We start from the raw sequence: 21,664 nt of genomic DNA, 5'->3' as shown, positions 1-21,664 counted from the left end.
GTAGTCTCATACAGCAAGTGTCACCGAGCCGGCGAGTCTGGGAAAGAGCCTACCGCAAATTGTTCTTTCTGTAACGACATTGTGATTTTTTTGGTATCTTTTTTTTTTTCTTTTGCGACAATGACAGACCAGTTTACGGCATTTGTGCCATGCTTACAAACCACGGCGCGAATCTTGTGTTCTTTTCGTTTTACCATTGTGCTCTTTAAACACGCTTTCGATATCAACAGTTTTGAAAAGGAGAATTTTGCGGTATGTCCGCGTCACGGAGGGACATCGTTCAGAGGGAGGACGGTGAGACCGACGATGTCAAAAACATTGACAAGGAAAACGGCATCAAAAATCCATGGAATTGGCAATGGCTGGAGTTTAAAGCCGGTAGTGAATATCTCCATGAGCACATACGGAAGATAAAAGAACCGGGGAAAGCTTACTGCATCTTGTGCCATCAGGATGTGAAGTACGGTTCTGGTGGAAGAACGCGTTTGGTTGACCATGTTAAAGGAAAAAAACATGCGGAATTGGTGAAATTGAAGCTGTTGATCTATAGATTACCAGGTAGACCATCTTGTTCACATTTATTATTTATGTAGTTTTAACTTGTGTTATTGTTCATAATGTTCATTGTTATCATGAATATGTAATGAAAGAGAGACCAAAAGAGCAAGGAAAAGCCATATAGAAAGTCAGAAAGAAAAGAGTAGGCTTTCTAAGCTGAAGAAACTGCTAACAAAGAAAAGGAAATAAATATAAATATTGACTTGTAAATAGTTGTATATAGTTTTTGACTAGAATCTGTCTAACATGAACAAGAACGACATTTTGGTATTGAATCAGTTCAAAAACAAGAACATTAGTGACTATTATTTAATAGTCAGTCTAGAATTTCCCCCCCGGAAAAGACATTATGGTACCCAATGAATTGATACGAATCGACACAAGAATATAAATGAATTTACAATATGAGGTATGTTATTGATATATTTTCATTCTTCAAGTGAACCCTTATCAGTTAAAAGGTAAATCAGTTCAAATTCTATTATTTCAACATAATAATAACGGTTCAAATTAAATGGCATGGTTGAGAAAATATTTGCTTTCAGAAGATGCTTCAAATCAATCAATATACACAAAATCTGTTCAGGTTCTGGGGCCCTGCGGCCCCCAGGCCCACGGCTCCTGGGGAGCTGCGCCCCCCAGACCCCCTGCTAAAATTGTTTCCTCGGGTTTTGTCATTTCTATTTCACAGTCCTGCTTTATGTGAAAGTGTCTCTGCTGCTGTGTCGGACTAACGTTTCTGCTCGACTGCCCCGTTTTAGTTAACAGGCTACAGATAAAAAGCTTGTTCATTGCTCAGCAAGCCCCGCCCACTATCAACAGGGCAAATAACATGAGAGAGGGTTAACACTAGCTAGTTCATCGCTCAGCAAGCAAGCCCCGCCCACTATCAACAGAGCAATGAACACGGTGTGTCACTTCCTTCTCTGGGTGGAGTCTTACCAAATGGCGATTGAAGTTCGAGGTCGTCCCCGTCGTCTCCTCGATAGTTCTTCTACATATCGAACACACAGCAGTGCATTTTTTTTCCCACTGCACGGGAAGCCTGTATAAGCAAAGCGGGCAATCCTAGGGGCGTTCTGTCCGGGCATTTTAGCGCCATTAACGTTAGTTTGTTCCTGAACAGGTGAATGTGCATTCTTTTGCACGAAATTAGTATAAAACTTAATGTAGATATAAATATCTTATGGCAAATTATTATGGCATGTTACAAAAAATACGAGTCCGAGTCATCAGTGCTCAAATCCAGGTCGAGTCACGAGTCGGACTCGAGTACATGGCCTGCTTTGAATATTTCAAACCATATTCCCTGGGACTTCATAGCATTCCAGTTTTTGTCTGTTGATCATGCTTTTTCTTTTGTCTAGGTGAGACTGAAGGACTCTTTAGTCAGCTCTTTGCAATTCTGCAAAGCCAGAGAGACCGAGCTGGCTTGGATCGATGGCGTGCTAGACATGCGTGTGGTGAAAGTGGACACAGGCGTGCTGCCAGAAGATGGAGACATGAAGGACGACACAGAGGATGGCGAGATCACCATGGATGTGACCCCCGACCTCATGACTGAGCCTAGCACTGTAGCAACGCAGCGGGCCATGAAGACACTGTTCGGAGAGGACGAGAAGGAGATATCGGAGGAGAGTGATGTCATTCCTACACTGGAGCCGCTGCCCCCTACTGAGGTGAGCAGGCAGTGTGTGATAATCTGAAGACCAGTGAAGAGGTTGTGAACATTCAGGTAGACTCCGTGATATTGAAATGATGAATAATGAAGGTCAGTTTGGGCTCTGAGGCATTCATCTGAAAGTGACGATTCAATTTTTGATTGTCTTAGACGCTAAATTTGTGGAATTGTTTTCACTAGTTCAGAAGCTGCTTCCTCAATCAGAGGCCATGTTGAACTCTGTGTTCCGGTGTAATACAAGACACAGGATGGGTGTGTGTGTGTGTGTGTGTGCGCATCTGTATTCTCAGGCTCCCGGTCATCAGGCCGTGTTCATTAATGAGCCAAGGCTCTCGGACTTTAAGCAGGTCCTGCTGCGGGAGGGGATCCAGGCCGAGTTTGTGGGCGGAGTGCTTGTCTGTAATAACATGGTGGCTGTGCGCAGGGTAAGACAACGACTCTTCCTCCTCCTCCCTTAATATCAGTGCTCATTTGGGTTTCTTTCATCTTTTTTTTTTTTTTTTTTTTAAATCCCCTGCTGGCCGAAAGACCCAAAGAGGGATTATGTTGTGGCAATTTCCATCTGTCTGTCCTTCTCTCTCAGTTTTTAGAAGAATTTCACCAAACTTGACAAGAAGCATTGTTGTATCTCGGTAGTACACCCTGGGTGCGATTTGCTGGGGGGGATGGTGGGGATCATCCCCCCCCTCTGGTTTTTATCTCTGCTGAAAAAAAATCCTCGGGGACAACCCCGTCAATAAAACAAACAAATCAAAAAAAAAAGTTGACATGACAGGCATGTTGTGACACAGTTTTCTATGGTCTACATTGCACTCACTTTCAAAATGACCCGAAGTGGCAGCTTTGATGTTCACGAACGTCCCCAGCAAATAGATACATTGTAGATAATAACCAGAGTGTGAACGTGGATTTAGCGCCATGAATCACATCCTTACTGATGAGCGCAACAGAATGAATGTATCCACACTGAACAGCCTTCTTTTCCTCGCTGTCAGTGGGCCAGACGTGCGTTCCTTCCCTGCTGAGAAGTTTCCAGAAATGTGGATTAAAGAAGGGCGAAACGCGGCGGATAGCGCACCGACGGGAAAGCAGAAAAGGCCACATGAACTGCGCCATCAGAGCAAACTGTTCATTTAGTATTCATGTATTTCAGTGATTTTCGAGTCACTGTCCATTTAATCCGGAGGGAGAGAAACATCACAGCAACGCGACAAGCAATGCAAACTTTGTTGTGTGTTAGTGTTCGTGTATTTAGTCAGAGAGATAGGAAGATGAATTTACTATACTATCTCTGGTTTAGTGTTCGTTTTCATTTAGTGTTATTCATTTGATATCATCGGATGTTATTGAGCTGTTAGCCTATTGTTACCTTAATTTTGTGACGTTTCATGATTAAAAAAAAAAAAAAACATCCCCCCCTTCTGGTTTTTTGACAAATCGCACCCTGAGTACACATATTGTAATTTCGTTAAATTGGGTCGCATTTTACCAGAGTTACAGCCCTTGATTAACAAAATTATACTTTGACAATTTAATAAGTGCGTGTTTTCCTTCTGAAATCAACTCTCAATTTTTGGAGGAATTTCACGAAACTTGGCAAAAGGCATTGTTGTATGTCGGTAATACGCATATTGTAAGTTTGTCCGATTCGGTCGCATTTTACCAGAGTTACAGCCCTTGATTAACAACCTTGTACTTTGACAATTTCATGAAGGTGTGCTCGCCTTCGGACATCAACTCCTCTCACGATTTTTGGACGAATTTCTCGAAGCTTGGCAAAAGGTCTTGTTATATGACGGTAATACGCAGATTGCGGTTTAATTTCGTTTGTGAAAATTTTCCCAGAGTTTTGACCCTTGATTAAATAACTTTGACAATTTCACGAGGGTGTACGTTCTTCTGAAATCATAATTTGTGGAGGAATTTCACCAAACTTGGCAGAAGACTTTGTTATATGACAGTTACTGTACACTACCATTCAAAAGTTTGGGGTCACTTTGAAATGTCCTTATTTTTGAAAGAAAAGCACTGTTCTTTTCAATGAAGATCACTTTAAACTAATCAGAAATCCACTCTATACATTGCTAATGTGGTAAATGACTATTCTAGCTGCAAATGTCTGGTTTTTGGTGCAATATCTCCATAGGTGTATAGAGGCCCATTTCCAGCAACTCTCACTCCAGTGTTCTAATGGTACAATGTGTTTGCTCATTGCCTCAGAAGGCTAATGGATGATTAGAAAACCCTTGTACAATCATGTTAGCACAGCTGAAAACAGTTGAGCTCTTTAGAGAAGCTATAAAACTGACCTTCCTTTGAGCAGATTGAGTTTCTGGAGCATCACATTTGTGGGGTCGATTAAATGCTCAAAATGGCCAGAAAAATGTCTTGACTATATTTTCTATTCATTTTACAACTTATGGTGGGAAATAAAAGTGTGACTTTTCATGGAAAACACAAAATTGTCTGGGTGACCCCAAACTTTTGAACGGTAGTGTATATGCAGATTGAAATTTCGTTTAATTTGGGCAAATTTTACCAGCGTTATGCCCTTGATTATTAACAAACTTGTACTTTCTGAAATCAACTTCAATCACAATTTTTATTCTCCCCCGCTGGCCGAAAGGGGGATTATATCGTGACGGTGTCCGTCTGTCCGTCCCAGGAAGGGTACTCGCCTTCTGAAATCAACTCCTCTCACAATTTTGGAGGAATTTCACAAAACTTGACAGGATTCTTTGTTATATGTCGGTAATACGCATACTGCAATTTCATTCAATTCAGTCGCATTTTACCAGAGTTATGGCTGAGTTGCCAGCGAGGGATATTGTACTCTGAGCACTCTTGTTGGTACACTTATTGTAAACAAGGGACTTGTTTTAAGTGGTGGTGTTTTTTTTTTTTTACATGTATATTTCTTGCATTCTCTCTCTCGTTCTCTCTTCTCTTTTTATTGCTTTATTCTCTCTTCTGTCAATTCTATCATATCGTCTCTCTCTCTCTCCGTGTCTCTCTGTCAAACACAGACGGAAGCCGGACGGATCGGGCTGGAAGGCTGCATGTGTGAGGATTACTACAGGATTCGGGAGCTGCTGTATCAGCAGTATGCCGTGGTGTAGCAACGCCGCCTCCTCAGCTCTAATCTGTTCTTCTGGGACCTACATGTCCTAATTCCTTATTTTTGTAGTTTGTGTTTATTTCTTGTTTATCCGCGCTGTGTGGCCGTTGCTCTCCCTGACGTCACCCTCAGGATGTGTGTACTCACAAAGACATTTTAGGTTCTGAGATCGGTCCTGAACTTGGAACGTGATGTTGAAAACATTTGATTATAGATTAATTATTTGTGTTTTTTTTATCTTTTGTTGTCTCATGATAAAAAATGAGTTTTTCTGAAATGTAAAACGTTTTATGTCCATATTTATTCTCTCTACAGGTGTAGATGAGGTACAGTATTTAGGCGTGTGTGGATTTTGCACTCAGTTTGTGTACAAACACCAGATGGAGCCATTTTCACAATGTCACCATTTGACCGTAGATCAGTGTGCATTTTAGAAAACTCATAGTCTCACTAGCGCTAAACTGCACAGTGAAGCAACACATGAGATCAGAGCACACCACAGACTTGCATGACACACATGCAATCAACATGGGTCTTAAATATACCGTTCACTCTTTCAGATAGTGATTTGGTAAACACTTAATGTCATTGTGTAATATCTGTCACCATCAGTGACCAACCTGCCTGTTTGAGACCGTCTGCCTCAAGAGTCATCTTGTGTGCTTTTGCAAGAAAGAAATCTAGTGGATGTTTAGTGGATTGTAACTGTTTTTTAAATTTTTTTTTATCCCCCGCTGGCTGAAGGGCCCGAAGGGGGATTATGCCGTGCCGATGTCCGTCCTGGGAAGGGTGCTCACCTTCTGAAATCAACTCCTCTCACAATTTTTGGAGGAATTTCACAAAACTTGTTAGGATTCTTTGCTATACTAGCACATCTCAAAAAATTAGAATATTGTGAAAAAGTTCAATATTTTCCATCAGTTATTTAAGAAAGTGAAAATGTTATATATTATAGACTCATTACACATAAACTAAAATGTTTCAAGCATTTTTCTATTTTAATTTTAATCAGTATGGCATACAGTACAAAAACACACAAAAAAAACCCATCTCAAAGTATGAGGCTGGTGTCAGTGTATCAAGACCCATCACGAACAGACATCTTCAAGAAAGGGGATACAACTTTCGCATTCCTAATATCAAGCTACTCCTGAGCCAGAGACAATGTCAGAAGTGTCTTATCTGGGCTAAGGAGAGAAAGAAATGGACTGTTGCTCAGTGGTCCAAAGTCCTCTTTTCAGATGAAAGTACATTTTGCATTTAATTTGGAAATCACGGTTCTAGAGTCTGGAGGAAGAGTGGAGAGACACAGAATCCAAGGTGTTTGAAGCCCAGTGTGAAGTTTCCACAGTCTGTGATGATTTGGGGTGCCATGTCATCTGCTGGTGTTGGTCCACTGTATTTTATCAAGTCCAAAGTCAACACAGCCATCTACCAGGAGATTTTAGAGCACTTCATGCTTCCATCTGCTGACGAGCTTTTTGGAGATGCTGATTTCCTTTTCCAGCAGGACTTAGCACCTACCCACAGTGCCAAAACTACTACCAAATGGTTTGCTGACCATGATATTACTCTGTTTGATTGGCCAGCCAACTTGCCTGACCTGAACCCCATAGAGAATCTATGGGGTATTGTCAGGAGGAAGATGGGAAACACCCGACCCAAAAATACAGATGCGCTGAAGGCCACTATCAAAGCAACCTGGGCTTCAATAACACCTCAGCAGTGCCACAGACTGATCACCTCCATGCCACACCGCATTGATACAGTAATTCATGGTAAAGGAGCCCCAACCAAGTATTTGAGTGTATAAATGAATATACTTTTCAGAAGTTGGACATTTCTGTATTGTAAATCCTTTTTTTGATTGATCTTAGGGAATATTCTAATAATTTGAGATACTGGATTTCTGATTTTCATGAGCTATAAACCATAATCATCAAAATTAAAACAAAAAAGGCTTTAAATATTTCACTTTACATGTAATGAATATAGAATATATGAAAGTTTACCTTTTTGAATTAAATTATGAAAAAAAGGAACTTTTTCATGGTATTCTAATTTTTTGAGATGCACTAGTATGTCGGTAATACGCATATAGCAATTTTGTTAAATTGGGTCGCATTTTACCAGAGTTACAGCCCTTGATTAACAAAATTATACTTTGACAATTTCATAAGTGCGTGTTTTCCTTCTGAAATCAACTCCTCTCTCAATTTTTAGAAGAATTTCATGAAACTTGGCAAAAGGCATTGTTATATGTCGGTAGTACGCATATTGCAAGTTTGTTCAATTCGGTCGCATTTTAAGAGTTACAGCCCTTGGTTAACAATCTTGTACTTTGACAATTTCATGCAGGTATGCTCGCCTTCTGACGTCAACTCCTCTCACAATTTTTAGACGAATTTCTCGAAGCTTGGCAAAAGGCCTTGTTATATGACGGCAATACGTATATTACGATTTAATTTCGTTTGTGAAATTTTTCCCAGAGTTTTGATCCTTGATTAAATAACTCGTACTTTGACAATTTCATGAGGGTGTACGTTCTTCTGAAATCAACTTCCCTCACAATTTTTATCCCCCGCTGGCCGAAAGGCCTGAAGGGTGATTATGTCGTGGTGATGTCTGTCCGTCCTGGGAAGGGTACTCACCTTCTGAAATCAACTCCTCTCACAATTTTTGGAGGAATTTCACAAAACTTGGCAGGATTCTTTGTTATATGTTGGTAATATGCATATTGAAATTTCATTCAGTTCAGTTGCATTTTACCAGAGTTATGGCACAGTTGCCAGTCGGGGGATATTGTGCTCTCAGGGCACTCTTTTTGACTCGCTTGGCAGACCAAACTGCCAGTGCCTGAAACTATCATGTTTGTGCCTAACGACTTTTTAAACTTGCAACAGATAGACCTGTCAGTAAAATAGGTTGAAGACTAAAGTAAACTCAAACAAAACACACAAGTGATTGTGGTCTTCTAGTCAATAGGAACACCTCGACACTGCTCATTCATGCTCATTATCCTTGCAAGAAGACACCTACTGGGCGGTGTTTCAAACCTTAAAGCAGCTGAGCTACACTCACCGGTCCCTTTAATAGGAACTTGTGCTTGAGTCTAAGATTCCTGTTCTTGGCTGGCAGGCGTGTTGCATGCTGAGATGCTTTTCTGCACACCACGGTTGTAAAGAGTTGCTATGAGTTACTATATCCTTCCTAGCAGCTCAAACCAATCTGGCCATTTTCCTCTGACCCTCTCTTATCAACAAGGCATTTGTTTCCACCCACAGAACTGTCCCTCCCTCGCTTGATGTTTTTTGTTTTTCGCACCATTCTGTGTAAACTCTAGAAACTGTTGCGTGTGAAAACCCCAGGAGATCAGTATTTTCTGAAATACTCAAACCAACACCCATGCCACAGAGAAAGAAAGTCACACTTTGAGATCACAATTTTTCCCGTTCTGATGTCTGAACATTGTGAACATTAACTGTAGCTCTTGATTTGTATCTGCATGATTGTATGCATCGTGCTGCTGTCAAGGGATCGGCTGATTTACAGAACTGCATCAAGCAGCAGGTGGATGGGTGTATAACAGCAGAAGACCACATTCCAACCAAAAACAGGAATCTGAGTGAACACTGGGCCAGGGCCGCGTTAACCCTTGCCGAGGCCCTGGGCAGACACCCCACCCCCGCCTGTTGTCAACTGCGCTCAGCAAATTCACCCCCTCAGACGTGCCTGTCTAACTAGACACAGAAGCTTAAAGAATGACAGTGGCACAATTAGAAATACTATTGAACAATAAAACTTTATATCCATCAACACCTATTTAATCGAGAAAAAGCAATAGTGAAATAGGCAATTGCATGGTGAAAAAAATCCATCAGACATCACGGTTAACAAGTCTGGTTAACTAAAGTTTAGCCTCAAGAAGCCTTTGAATGAGTGAGTCAATGAACAACGTCAAGAACATAACCTCGGCCTACAACAGTTTCTTTAGTATTCAGAACAAGAACATTCATTTGGTATATAACCGTTCGTTTTCATTTTGGAATCCAGGCGACTTTTAACTTGCGAAAACAAAGAAAGAAAAATATACTAAGTAACTTTAAAAACGCACAATGGAATTCAACACGATATCACTTTAGATCCATGCATATATTTGAAATTTATGATATTGTATGTAATGCACACACATCTTGAAACATCGATAAAGGACATTTATTGTCAAACTCAAGAATTAATTCACAATAAAAAAATTCAAAGTGACAGTCGGTCCATGTTCGGACCGTCATGCTGGAGATTCTGGGTCTGTGTCGTCCAGGGGTCTCAGCAGCAGTGACTGAGGGTGTCAGGAATCTGTCACGGAGGTGAGCTAGCCTGATGTGCTGATCCTGAACTGGCGTCGTGACTCGAGGCTGACCAGGGCGTGGACGATCCCTGGTGCTCCCTGTCTGTCTGTAACGCTGACTCAAACGGGAAATGGTCGAATGATGAACACCGAAGTGCCGGGCGACCTCTGTCTGTGTACTTCCGGCACGCAACATCCCGATGGCCTGTTCACGTTGATTTTGGCTTAGGCGTGGCATCTTCAATAATGACAATTTTCCCATCATTTCCCCCGGGTATTTATAGGCAAGATTGTGTGTGTACAGTGTATGCAAAATTTGTTTGAAAATTAAAGCCTGTCCATGTCATTGACTACCCGAGTCATATTATACGTTATTGAGTACAACTCCCTTAAATTCTGATTTGAGCACAGATTTGGAACTTATTCGGGCGGAACGAAGTTATTTTTCCATTGTGATATATTTCTTTTCTTCTTGAGATAAACTCAGCACGAATTCAGCAAGTTTTATCAATGTGCGTTTTTAAAGTTACTTAGTGTATCTTGCTTCCCAGAAATAAATCTCAATGTTAGGCTATCATACATGTCAACCTTTAGTCAATCAAACCATCCCGTGGGATATGTGTTTCTCCCAGAGTGATGACGTGGATTCATCACTTGCAAATTGGAGTGACTTATTTCTCGCTGCCGTTAATGAGCACATTCCTAAATCAAAACCAAGGAATGTGCAAGATTACCCGTGGATTGATCACGATTTGCGTTCTTTGCTTAAAAAGAAAGACGCGATGAGAAGAAAAGCAAATAAGACCGGGTTGGCGGTTGCTGAGGAAAAATATAATGAGCTCCGACGCGCAGCGAAACAAATGCTGGCCCAAAAAAGAAAACAGTACGCTGAAAAACTAAAGACCTCGATATCGGATAACCCGAAGCGCTTCTGGTCTTATGTAAAATCATGCACTGCCGACAAGCCTTCACCGAATTTTTTCCGTGATGGCCGCGCTTTTATAACAGATACTCGGGACATGGCTAACTTGCTGAATAGATATTTTCACTCAATCTTCAGCCCTGCTTCCGGTGTGGGAATGGCTAGTTCCCAGTTCACCAACCAAGAGCCTTCAGTGGGCCTGACCTCCATCCAGCTCACAGTTCCCGAAGTACTGGATGTCTTGCTCAACCTAGACACTAACAAAGCTTGCGGACCGGATGAAATTCCTGGGATTATTCTAAAGAACACGGCACCTGAAATATCACCTTCACTGTGCCGGCTGTTTAACCTGTCGCTTTCCAGGGGATCCGTTTCTGCGTTATGGAAGGAGGCGAACATCACTCCTGTTTTCAAAAAGGATGACCCCACCCTCGTAGAAAACTACAGGCCCATTTCCTTGCTCTGTATTGTATCAAAAGTCCTTGAGCGCTGCGTCTACAATCACTGCTTCAGCTACATTTCACCCTTCATCTACCATCTACAACACGGATTCCTTAAGGGAAAGTCTACTGTAACGCAACTTGTTGAAGTCTATCATGACATTGTGAACAGGTTAGCAGTAGGGGATGACATTGATGTTATTCATCTAGATCTCTCAAGGGCTTTTGATAAGGTCCCTCACCATCTGCTCTTGTTCAAACTACAGCGGTATGGGATTGCAGGTCCTTTGTTGAAATGGTTTGAGTCCTACCTGGGCGGAAGACGACAACGCGTTGTCCTTGAGGGTGTTACCTCCTCTTGGCTGCCGGTGACATCAGGGGTCCCGCAGGGATCTATCCTCGGGCCCCTGCTGTTTTTGATTTACGCAAACGACATGCCAAACTACATGCAGCATGGTTCGGATATTGCCCTTTATGCTGATGATTCCAAGCTCTACCGCTCTATAGAGTCTGCAAGTTCGTCTCTCTCCCTGCAGGGTGACCTTGACTCACTGTATAATTGGAGTATAGAGCACGGTATGGAGTTCAGCGCATCTAAGTGTAGGGTTATGCATATGTCCAAGAAGCGTTCGACAAAGCGTCCACCGCACTGTTACCAGCTGTGTGGCCGCACTTTGGATGCAGCAGCGCAAGTAACAGACCTCGGAGTCACTGTAACAAACGATCTGTCCTGGGGTCCACATATAGAGCTCATGTGTGCAAAAGCTAACAGGATGCTTGGGCTGGTGAGGCGGGTCTGTCACGACATCTATGACCAAAGTACAAGGAAATTGCTTTATTGCACCTTAGTTAGGCCTCGCCTGGAGTACGCCTCAAGCATATGGTCACCTTCAACTGCTAAGCACAAGGCTCTTTTAGAGAACATTCAGCGCCGCGCCACAAAGTTTATCCTGAACTACCCCCCTGATGTGTCTTATACCGATCGCCTTAAGTCGCTCAGTCTTCTCCCTTTAGAGTATCACCGAGAAATCAGTGACGCTGTCTTGCTTTACAAAATCAAAAACGGTACTGTTAGTGATAGTTTAGCTAGTTTGCTCGTTCCAACTACATCTAGATATTGCACCAGAAACTTCCATCCAGCTGATCTCCGCTTCTTCTTCAATCACAAGCAAAACTACTATCGGAGCTCTTACTTTCCAAGAACTGTTAAATTATGGAACAGCCTTCCATCTGCTATAAAATTCTCCCCCACGCCAATCTCCTTCAAAAGACAAATATCTGTTCACTTCTTTGAGAAACTCGCTTTGTACCATCCTCCGTAACGTATTATATATATATATATATATATATATATATATATATATATATATATTTTCCCTCCCCCTTTTTTTTTTTTTACTATCCTAAATGCGTCATAAGTCTTTATATTTTTGTAATCTGTGGGGGTTGAATGTCACTTGGGGCTTACGCCCTGTTTTCTTCTCCTGTCACGTTTGTATCTATTTTTTTTTTCTTTTTCCCTATTTTTGCTATACACATGTATATATTTATTTTTTTTGTTGTAATTTATATTTTATGTGTAATCTATATTTTATGTGACAAATAAATTAAACTAAACTAAACCTGTATAACCAACCTCCAAAATCCGTATTTCCCTTATAAAATCCTTATAAGATGCAAATTAAAATAATTTACCTAAAATTTGAATGATAATTAACAATGATATAGCCAAGTTAAGGGGTGGCACGGTGGTGTAGTGGTTAGCGCTGTCGCCTCACAGCAAGAAGGTCCAGGTTCGAGCCCCGTGGCTGGCGAGGGCCTTTCTGTGCGGAGTTTGCATGTTCTCCCCGTGTCCGCGTGGGTTTCCTCCAGGTGCTCCGGTTTCCCCCACAGTCCAAAGACATGCAGGTTAGGTTAACTGGTGACTCCAAATTGACCGTAGGTGTGAATGTGAGTGTGAATGGTTGTCTGTGTCTATGTGTCAGCCCTGTGATGACCTGGCGACTTGTCCAGGGTGTACCCTGCCTTTCGCCCGTAGTCAGCTGGGATAGGCTCCAGCTTGCCTGCGACCCTGTAGAACAGGATAAAGCGGCTACAGATAATGAGACGAGATGAGATATCCAAGTTACTTTTTATTCAATATTAATAACAATAAACCTTCAGAATGAATTAATTCAGAATTCTCCAATGTTTGACAAAAACACAAAGTGTTGATCTTGCCGGAGTGCCCATTCAGAATCTTTTCAGTAGCTAGTGAAAGTCGCTCAGGTGGAAATACGCGTTTCAAACAAAATGTTACTTCCCGGTTGGCGGGATTCTCGCAATGTGGTGTGCGCATGATCAAAAGTGGAACGAAGTCTCGCTACCACAAGATAACGCGCGATTTCATAAGACTTTTTACTGGCTATTTGTGCTTTCTGTGGTGTACAGTACGTTTGTAAATGTTATGCGCTCTTTTGTCATCGTGGGAATTGATTATAGCTCTAAATAAATATTGAAGTTTTTTTAAAGAATCCGTATAACTTTATTTGTACGCCCGTATACTACGTTTATTGAATCAAATCCGTATAAAATATGGACATTCCGTATAGGTTGACATGTATGGGCTATGTGAAACATTTCATCCTTTCACACACGTAATGTCCCAAACAGCAGTGGCACACAGCTTTGCGCATTCAGTTTGACAGCCATGGGTCAACTTACAAGGGCACTTTCCTACTTTTCTGGAAAGCGAAGTCATTCATTAAATCATTGAACTCAAGCTGGCGTAGCGTGTGAAGACATGGTGGACAGTGATCATATTGACAATGATGGGTGATTTATGCGACGGGACAAGGTGGGCTTCCTTACGGGTGGCGAAATGCATCAAAAATGTTATCAATATGATCAAAACTTCTGAAAATATCGTTTCATATTTTCCGATCTCGCTACCTCCGAGGCCCCCTAGTGTCCGAGGCCCTGGGCAGCTGCCCATGAAGCCCATTAGGATTACGCGTCCTTGCACTGGGCACATGTTCACCAAAACTGGACAATTGTTTTTCAAATCTGGAACTATTCACTTTTGGTGATGCTTTGGTGATCCTTGCAGTCTCAGATTTCTGTTCTTAGCTGAGAAGAGTGGAACTTCATGTTCTACTGTGCTGTTGTAGTCCGTCTGCTTCCATTCCGCATGGTGAGCATTCGGAGATGCTTTTCTGCTCACCATGGTTGTAAAGTGTGATTAAGGTTGCCTTCCTGTCATTTTGAATTAGTCTGGCCATTCTCCTTTGACGACGCAGATAACCAGATGGTTTTTGTTCTTCACATCATTCTGTGTCAATGCTAGGAACTGTTGAGCATAAAATACCAGGAGATCAGCAGTTTCCGGAAAAACTGAAACCAGTCTGTCTGGCACCAACATAATAATAATAATAATAATAATAATAATAATAATAATAACATGGTTAAAATCTCAGAGATCTCATTTTCCCCCATTCTGATGTTTAATGTAAACATTAACTGAAGCTGTTGAGCTGTATTTGGATGATTTTGTGCATTGTGCTCCTGCCATGACTGGCTGATTTGGATAATTGCATGAATGAGCGGGGATATAGGTGTTCCTATTAAACTGCTCAATGTGTGTGTATAATGTGAATACACTTGGTACAACCCTGATTCCAAAAAAGTTGGGACAAAGTACAAATTGTAAATAAAAACGGAATGCAATAATTTACAAAATCTCAAAAACTGATATGGTATTCACAATAGAACATAGACAACATATCAAATGTCGAAAGTGAGACATTTTGAAATTTCATGCCAAATATTGGCTCATTTGAAATTTCATGACAGCAACACATCTCAAAAAAGTTGGGACAGGGGCAATAAGAGGCTGGAAAAGTTAAAGGTACAAAAAAGGAACAGCTGGAGGACCAAATTGCAACTCATTAGGTCAATTGGCAATAGGTCATTAACATGACTGGGTATAAAAAGAGCATCTTGGAGTGGCAGCGGCTCTCAGAAGTAAAGATGGGAAGAGGATCACCAATCCCCCTAATTCTGCGCCGACAAATAGTGGAGCAATATCAGAAAGGAGTTTGACAGTGTAAAATTGCAAAGAGTTTGAACATATCATCATCTACAGTGCATAATATCATCAAAAGATTCAGAGAATCTGGAAGAATCTCTGTGCGTAAGGGTCAAGGCCGGAAAACCATACTGGGTGCCTGTGATCTTCGGGCCCTTAGACGGCACTGCATCACATACAGGCATGCTTCTGTATTGGAAATCACAAAATGGGCTCAGGAATATTTCCAGAGAACATTATCTGTGAACACAATTCACCGTGCCATCCGCTGTTGCCAGCTAAAACTCTATAGTTCAAAGAAGAAGCCGTATCTAAACACGATCCAGAAGCGCAGACGTCTTTTCTGGGCCAAGGCTCATTTAAAATGGACTGTGGCAAAGTGGAAAACTGTTCTGTGGTCAGACGAATCAAAATTTGAAGTTCTTTATGGAAATCAGGGACGCCGTGTCATTCGGACTAAAGAGGAGAAGGACGACCCAAGTTGTTATCAGCACTCGGTTCAGAAGCCTGCATCTCTGATGGTATGGGGTTGCATTAGTGCGTGTGGCATGGGCAGCTTACACACCTGGAAAGACACCATCAGTGGTGAAAGGTCTATCCAGGTTCTAGAGCAACATATGCTCCCATCCAGACGACGTCTCTTTCAGGGAAGACCTTGCATTTTCCAACATGACAATGCCAAACCACATACTGCATCAATTACAGCATCATGGCTGTGTAGAAGAAGGGTCCGGGTACTGAACTGGCCAGCCTGCAGTCCAGATCTTTCACCCATAGAAGACATTTGGCGCATCATAAAACGGAAGATACGACAAAAAAGACCTAAGACAGTTGAGCAACTAGAATCCTACATTAGATAAGAATGGGTTAACATTCCTATCCCTAAACTTGAGCAACTTGTCTCCTCAGTCCCCAGACGTTTACAGACTGTTGTAAAGAGAAAAGGGGATGTCTCACAGTGGTAAACATGCTTGTCCCAACTTTTTTGAGATATGTTGTTGTCATGAAATTTAAAATCACCTAATTTTTCTCTTTAAATGATACATTTTCTCAGTTTAAACATTTGATATGTCATCTATGTTCTATTCTGAATAAAATATGGAATTTTGAAACTTCCACATCGTTGCATTCCGTTTTTATTTACAATTTGTACTTTGTCCCAACTTTTTTGGAATCGGGGTTGTAGTTTGCTAGGTTAACTTTTCTAAATGTCAAAATTACAGTGGATATAAAAAGTGTACACACCCCATTAAAATGATAGGTTTTTCTGAAGTAAAAAAAAAAAAAAAAAGAGACCACAATAAATCATTTCAAAACTTTTCCCACCTTTAATGTGACCTATAACCTGTACAATTCAATCGATAAACAAGCAAATCGGTTTGGGGGAAAAACATAAATAAAAAACATACAATAAGCTGGTTGCATAAGTGTGCACACCCTTAAACTAATACTTTGTTGAAGCACCTTTTGATTTAATTACAGCATTCAGTCTTTTTGGGTCGGAGTTTATCAGCCTGCCACATCTAGACTTGGCAATATTTGCCCACTCTTCCTTGCAAAAGTGCTCCAAATCTGCCAGATTGCGAGGGCATCTCCTGTGCGCAGCCCTGTTCAGGCCACCCCACAGATTTTCAATTGGATTTAGGTCTGGGCTCTGGCTGGGCTGTTCCAAAACTTTAATTTTCTTCTGGTGAAGCCATTCTTTTGTTGATTTCGATGTATGCTTGGGGTCATTGTCATGCTGAAAGATGAAATTCCTCTTCATCTCCAGCTTTCTAGCAGACACCTGAAGGTTTTGGGCCAAAATTGACTGGTATTTAGAGCTGTTCATAATTCCCTCCACCTTGACTAAAGCCCCTGTTCCAGCTGAAGAAAAAACAACCCCAAAACATGATGATGCCACCACCGTGCTTCACCGTGGGTATGGGGTTCTTTTGGTGATGCGCAGTGTTGTTTTTGCGCCAAACATACCTTTTGGAATTGTGGCCAAAAAGTTCAACCTTGGTTTCATCAGACCATGACACATTTTCCCACATGCTTTTGGGAGAGTTGATTTGTTTTTGTTTGTTTGTTTTTTGCAAAATTTAGCCGGGCCTGGATGTGTTTCTTTGACCCTACCTCATAGTCCAGACATATGGAGAATACGGGAGATTGTTGTCACATGTAGTACACAACCAGTACTTGCCAGAAATCCCTGCAGCTCCTTCAGTGTTGCTGTAGGCCTCTTGGCAGCCTCCCTGACCAGTTTTCATCTTGTCTTTTCATCAATTTTGGAGGGACGTCCAGTTCTCAATGATGTCACTGTTGTCCCATATTTTCTCCACTTCTTGATGACGGTCTTCACTGTGCTCCATGGTATATCTAATGATGTGGAAATGTTTTTGTCCCCTTCTCCTGACTGATACCTTTCAACAATGAGATCCCTTTGATGCTTTGTAAGCCCTCTGTGAACCCTGGCTTTTGCTGGAGGATGCGACTGAGTAAATGTCTGAACTTTATTTGGGGTTAATCAGAGTCATTTTAATTGATGGTAGGTGTGAACCCAAAAAGACTGAATGCTGTAATTAAATCAAAAGGTACTTTTTAACAAAGTATTAGTTTAAGGGTGTGCACACTTATGCAACCAGCTTATTGTATGTTTGTTTTCCCCCGAAACAGATTTGTTTGTTTTTCAATTGAATTGTACAGGTTATAGGTCACATTAAAGGTGGGAAAGTTTTGAAATTAATTATTGTGGTCTCTTTTTTTTTTTTTACATCAGAAAAATCTATCATTTTAACGGGGTGCGTACACTTTTTTTTTTTATCCACTGTAACGGCTTTGTTTCCTTTCACCCTGGTTTTAGAAACGAACTCCTTCGATTTCCAGGACAGACTTAAAATAAAACAGGAGTGCAGACCTAAATAATTTAGATCAGAGGTAAATTGGATGTCATCCTATTGAAAAATAAAGGTGTAAGCAGAAAACTAAAATGTGAAGCATTTGGTTGGACAGTACCAACAATATAAGAAAAACAGGAAATAGTGTTAGGATGAAGATTCAATGTTACTGGTCAGAAATGCATTACAACCCGTATATATTGACTGTGGTCCCAGTGCACTTAGAGGGAACACTACTTGTGAACACTTAAGCATTTACTTCCCTGTATAGTACCATTCAAAAGTTTGGACACCCCTACTCATTCATAGGTTTTTCTGTATTTTGTATTTTCTACATTGTAGAACAATACTGAAGACATCAAATCTATGAAATAACATATATGGAATTATGTGATAAACAAAAAAAGTTTTAAAATGTTAAAAAAAACAACCCACGTTTCATCTTTTAGATTCTTCAAAGTAGCCAGCGTTTACCTTGATGACCCTTTGCATGCTATTAGCATAATCTTAACCAGCTTCATGAGAGAGTCACCTGCAAGGCTTTTCAATTAACAACTGCACATCATCAAAAGTTAATTAGTGCAATGTCTTGCCTTCTTAAAGGAGAACTGAAGTCATTTTTAAAATTGCTTTTATTTCTTAACGTGTTATTCAATTACGTTTCCGGTTTTAGTAACCTTATATCGTGATTCATATTGGCAACTAATTGCAATTAAATATTATACTTATCGGCCTGTTCGGTTTTTAGCCTTGTTGAATTTAGTTCGTTTGGTCCACGGCAGGCGTCGCTTATCCACGCGATCTTCACAAGACTTCGAAACGTGAAGTGTCAGCACTGCCATTTTGAAAACTGTTTTCCAAATGAAATATTGCACAAAAACAAGTTTAAATGACGATTACTGCCTACTTTTTTTTTCCAAGTTTTCCTGATTGCTGTCAAAACAAACAAAACTTCCGTCTTGATTACATCAGCATTCGAAAGACGGTGCACGCGTTTTTTGACAACGATGGCAGATGTTGGTCACTTTGATTTCCGCTGTACGTTTTACTTCCGTCCTACGATGTCTCGCACAGGTCTGAACGAATCTCTTTTACAGCTATTGCTTTGACATCTGGACTGATATATCTCATCTCATTATCTCTAGCCGCTTTATCCTGTTCTACAGGGTCGCAGGCAAGCTGGAGCCTATCCCAGCTGACTACGGGCGAAAGGCGGGGTACACCCTGGACAAGTCGCCAGGTCATCACAGGGCTGACACATAGACACAGACAACCATTCACACCTACGGTCAATTTAGAGCTGGACTGATATATTACAGAGCATATTTCAAACACTCATAACTTGCTATAGCAGTGACAAAATAGCGATCAAAAATGCACTCCTATATTTAATAAAATGAGATATAGAATTTTGATCATAAAAAATTTGCCTTCAGTTCTCCTTTAATGCATTTGAGATCAAACATCCATCCATTATCTGTAGCCGCTTATCCTGTGCACGGTCGCGGGCAAGCTGGAGTCTCTCCCAGCTGACTATGGGCGAAAGGCGGGGTACACCCTGGACAAGTCGCCAGGCTGACGCATAGAGACAAACAACCATTCACACCTACGGTCAATTTAGAGCCACTAATTAATCTCCCTTGCATGTCTTTGGATTGTTTGAACATGCAAACTCCACACAGAAAGGCTCCTGTTGGCCACTGGGCTTGAACCCAGAACCTTCTTGCTGGGAGGCGACAGTGCTAACAACTACACCACCATGCCACCCCAAGATCAAACAGTAAATAGTCCTATTCCACAACTGTAGTAATCTATATTAATCCAAAAATATTGGACCTGATTGATTGATTGATTGATTGATTGATTGATTGATTGATTGATTGATTGATTGATTGATTGATTAAACAATAAATAGCTCTGAATGTCTACTCTTGGTTTGAGCTCTGGGTTTTGCCTGTGAATACTGCAATTTTTGGTAAGAAGGATAAACCAATATGAAGGCCAGAGAGCTTTCTATAGGAGAAAAGAGGAGAAGATTGATCAGTCATTGCACAAGCATTGGGCATAACCAGTACAACAATTTGGAATGTCCTGAAAAAGAAAGAAACCATTGAGGTACTAACGACCAAAACCAATAAGTCAGCCTAGGAAAACAACAGCAGTTGATGAAATAGATAGCCATGCTACAAGATGTACACTACTCATCAGCAGTAAGAATTTGAAAGCCACATTGGAATTACAGTGTCTTGCAAAAGTATTCATCCCCCTTAGTGTTTGTCCTGTTTTGTCACATTACAAGCTGGAATTAAAATGGATTTTTTTGGGGGGTTAGCATCATTTGATTTACACAACATGCCTACCACTTTAAAGGTGCAAATAGTTTTGTTTTTTGTTTTTTTTAATTGTGACACAAACAATAATTAAGAAGTAAAAAACAACAACAGAAATCTGGAGTGTGCATTGGTATTCACCCCCAAAGTCAATACTTTGGAGAGCCACCTTTTGCTGCAATTACAGCTGCAAGTCTCTTGGGGTATGTCTCTATTAGCTTAACACATCACCCATCTAGCCACTGGGATTTTTGCCCATTCCTCAAGGCAATACTGCCCCAACTCCTTCAAGTTAGATGGGTTGTATTGGTCTACAGCAATCTTCGAGTTATGCCACAGATTCTCAATTGGATTGAGGTCTGGGCTTTGATTAGGCCATTCCAAGACATTTAAATCTTTCCCTTTAAACCACTCCAGTGTAGCTTTAGCAGTATATTTAGGGTCATTGTCCTGCTGGAACGTGAACCTTCGTTCCAGTCTCAAACCTCTGGCTGACTCAAACAGGTTTTCCTCCAGAATTGCCCTGTATTTAGTGCCATCCATCTTTCCTTCAATCTTGATCAGCTTTCCTGTCCCTGCAGATGAAAAACATCCCCACAGCATGATGCTGCCACCACCATGCTTCACTGTAGGAATGGTGTTCTCAGGGTGTTGGGTTTGCGCCACACATGGCATTTCCTATGATGGCCAAAAAGTCCAATTTTAGTCTCATCTGACCAGAGAATCTTCTTCCATGTGTTTGGGGAGTCTGCCACATGCTGCTGGGCAAACTCCAAATGTGTTTTCTTATTTATTACTTGAAGCAATGGCTTTATCTGACCACTCTTCCATAAAGCCCCGCTCTGTGGAGTGTACACATTTAAAATGGTCCTATGGACATATACTCCCATCTCTGCTATGGATCTTTGCAGCTCCTTCAGTGTTATCTTAGATGTTTGGAGGCTCCTTGGTTTTCATGTTGCTTGCTTAGTAGTGTTGCAGAGTCAGGTTCCTTCCAGAACAGGTTGATTTATACAGACATCATGTGACACTTTGATTTGCACACAGGTGGATCTTAACCAACTAATTATGTGACTTATGAAGTGAATTGGTTGGACCAGCTCTTATTTAGGGGTTTCATACGAAAGGGGGTGAATACTTATGCACACTCCAGATTTCTGGGTTTGTTTGTTTTTTAAATCTTTATTGTTTGTGTCACAATTTTAAAAAAAAGCAACAACTTACACCTTTAACCTCCTAGGGCTTAGCGGTCACATGCGTGGACAGCACTTTATGGAAATTCGGAACAAGAATCCACATATGTGGACATACTTTTTCTCTAAAAG

At 41.1% G+C, this 21,664-nt stretch overlaps 1 protein-coding gene across 4 annotated transcripts in view; it reads left to right on the top strand.

Moving 5' to 3' along the window:
* Window positions 1-5,641, top strand: part of cpsf2 (cleavage and polyadenylation specific factor 2) — a 48,554-nt gene extending 42,913 nt beyond the window's left edge. For all 4 annotated transcript variants that reach the window (XM_060917866.1, XM_060917864.1, XM_060917865.1 and 1 more), the window contains exons 13-15: window positions 1,926-2,237; window positions 2,530-2,664; window positions 5,266-5,641. In XM_060917866.1, coding sequence (XP_060773849.1) covers window positions 1,926-2,237; window positions 2,530-2,664; window positions 5,266-5,358 — 540 coding nt within the window. In that variant the 3' untranslated portion in view covers window positions 5,359-5,641. The remainder of the gene's footprint in view (window positions 1-1,925; window positions 2,238-2,529; window positions 2,665-5,265) is intronic.
* The last annotated feature ends 16,023 nt before the right edge of the window (window positions 5,642-21,664 follow it).

This window comes from Neoarius graeffei, chromosome 3 (genome assembly GCF_027579695.1).
Source record: "Neoarius graeffei isolate fNeoGra1 chromosome 3, fNeoGra1.pri, whole genome shotgun sequence".
NCBI classification, from domain to species: domain Eukaryota; kingdom Metazoa; phylum Chordata; class Actinopteri; order Siluriformes; family Ariidae; genus Neoarius; species Neoarius graeffei.
Note: the sequence above shows the minus strand (reverse complement) of the source record. Positions and strands in the feature narration are given on the sequence as shown.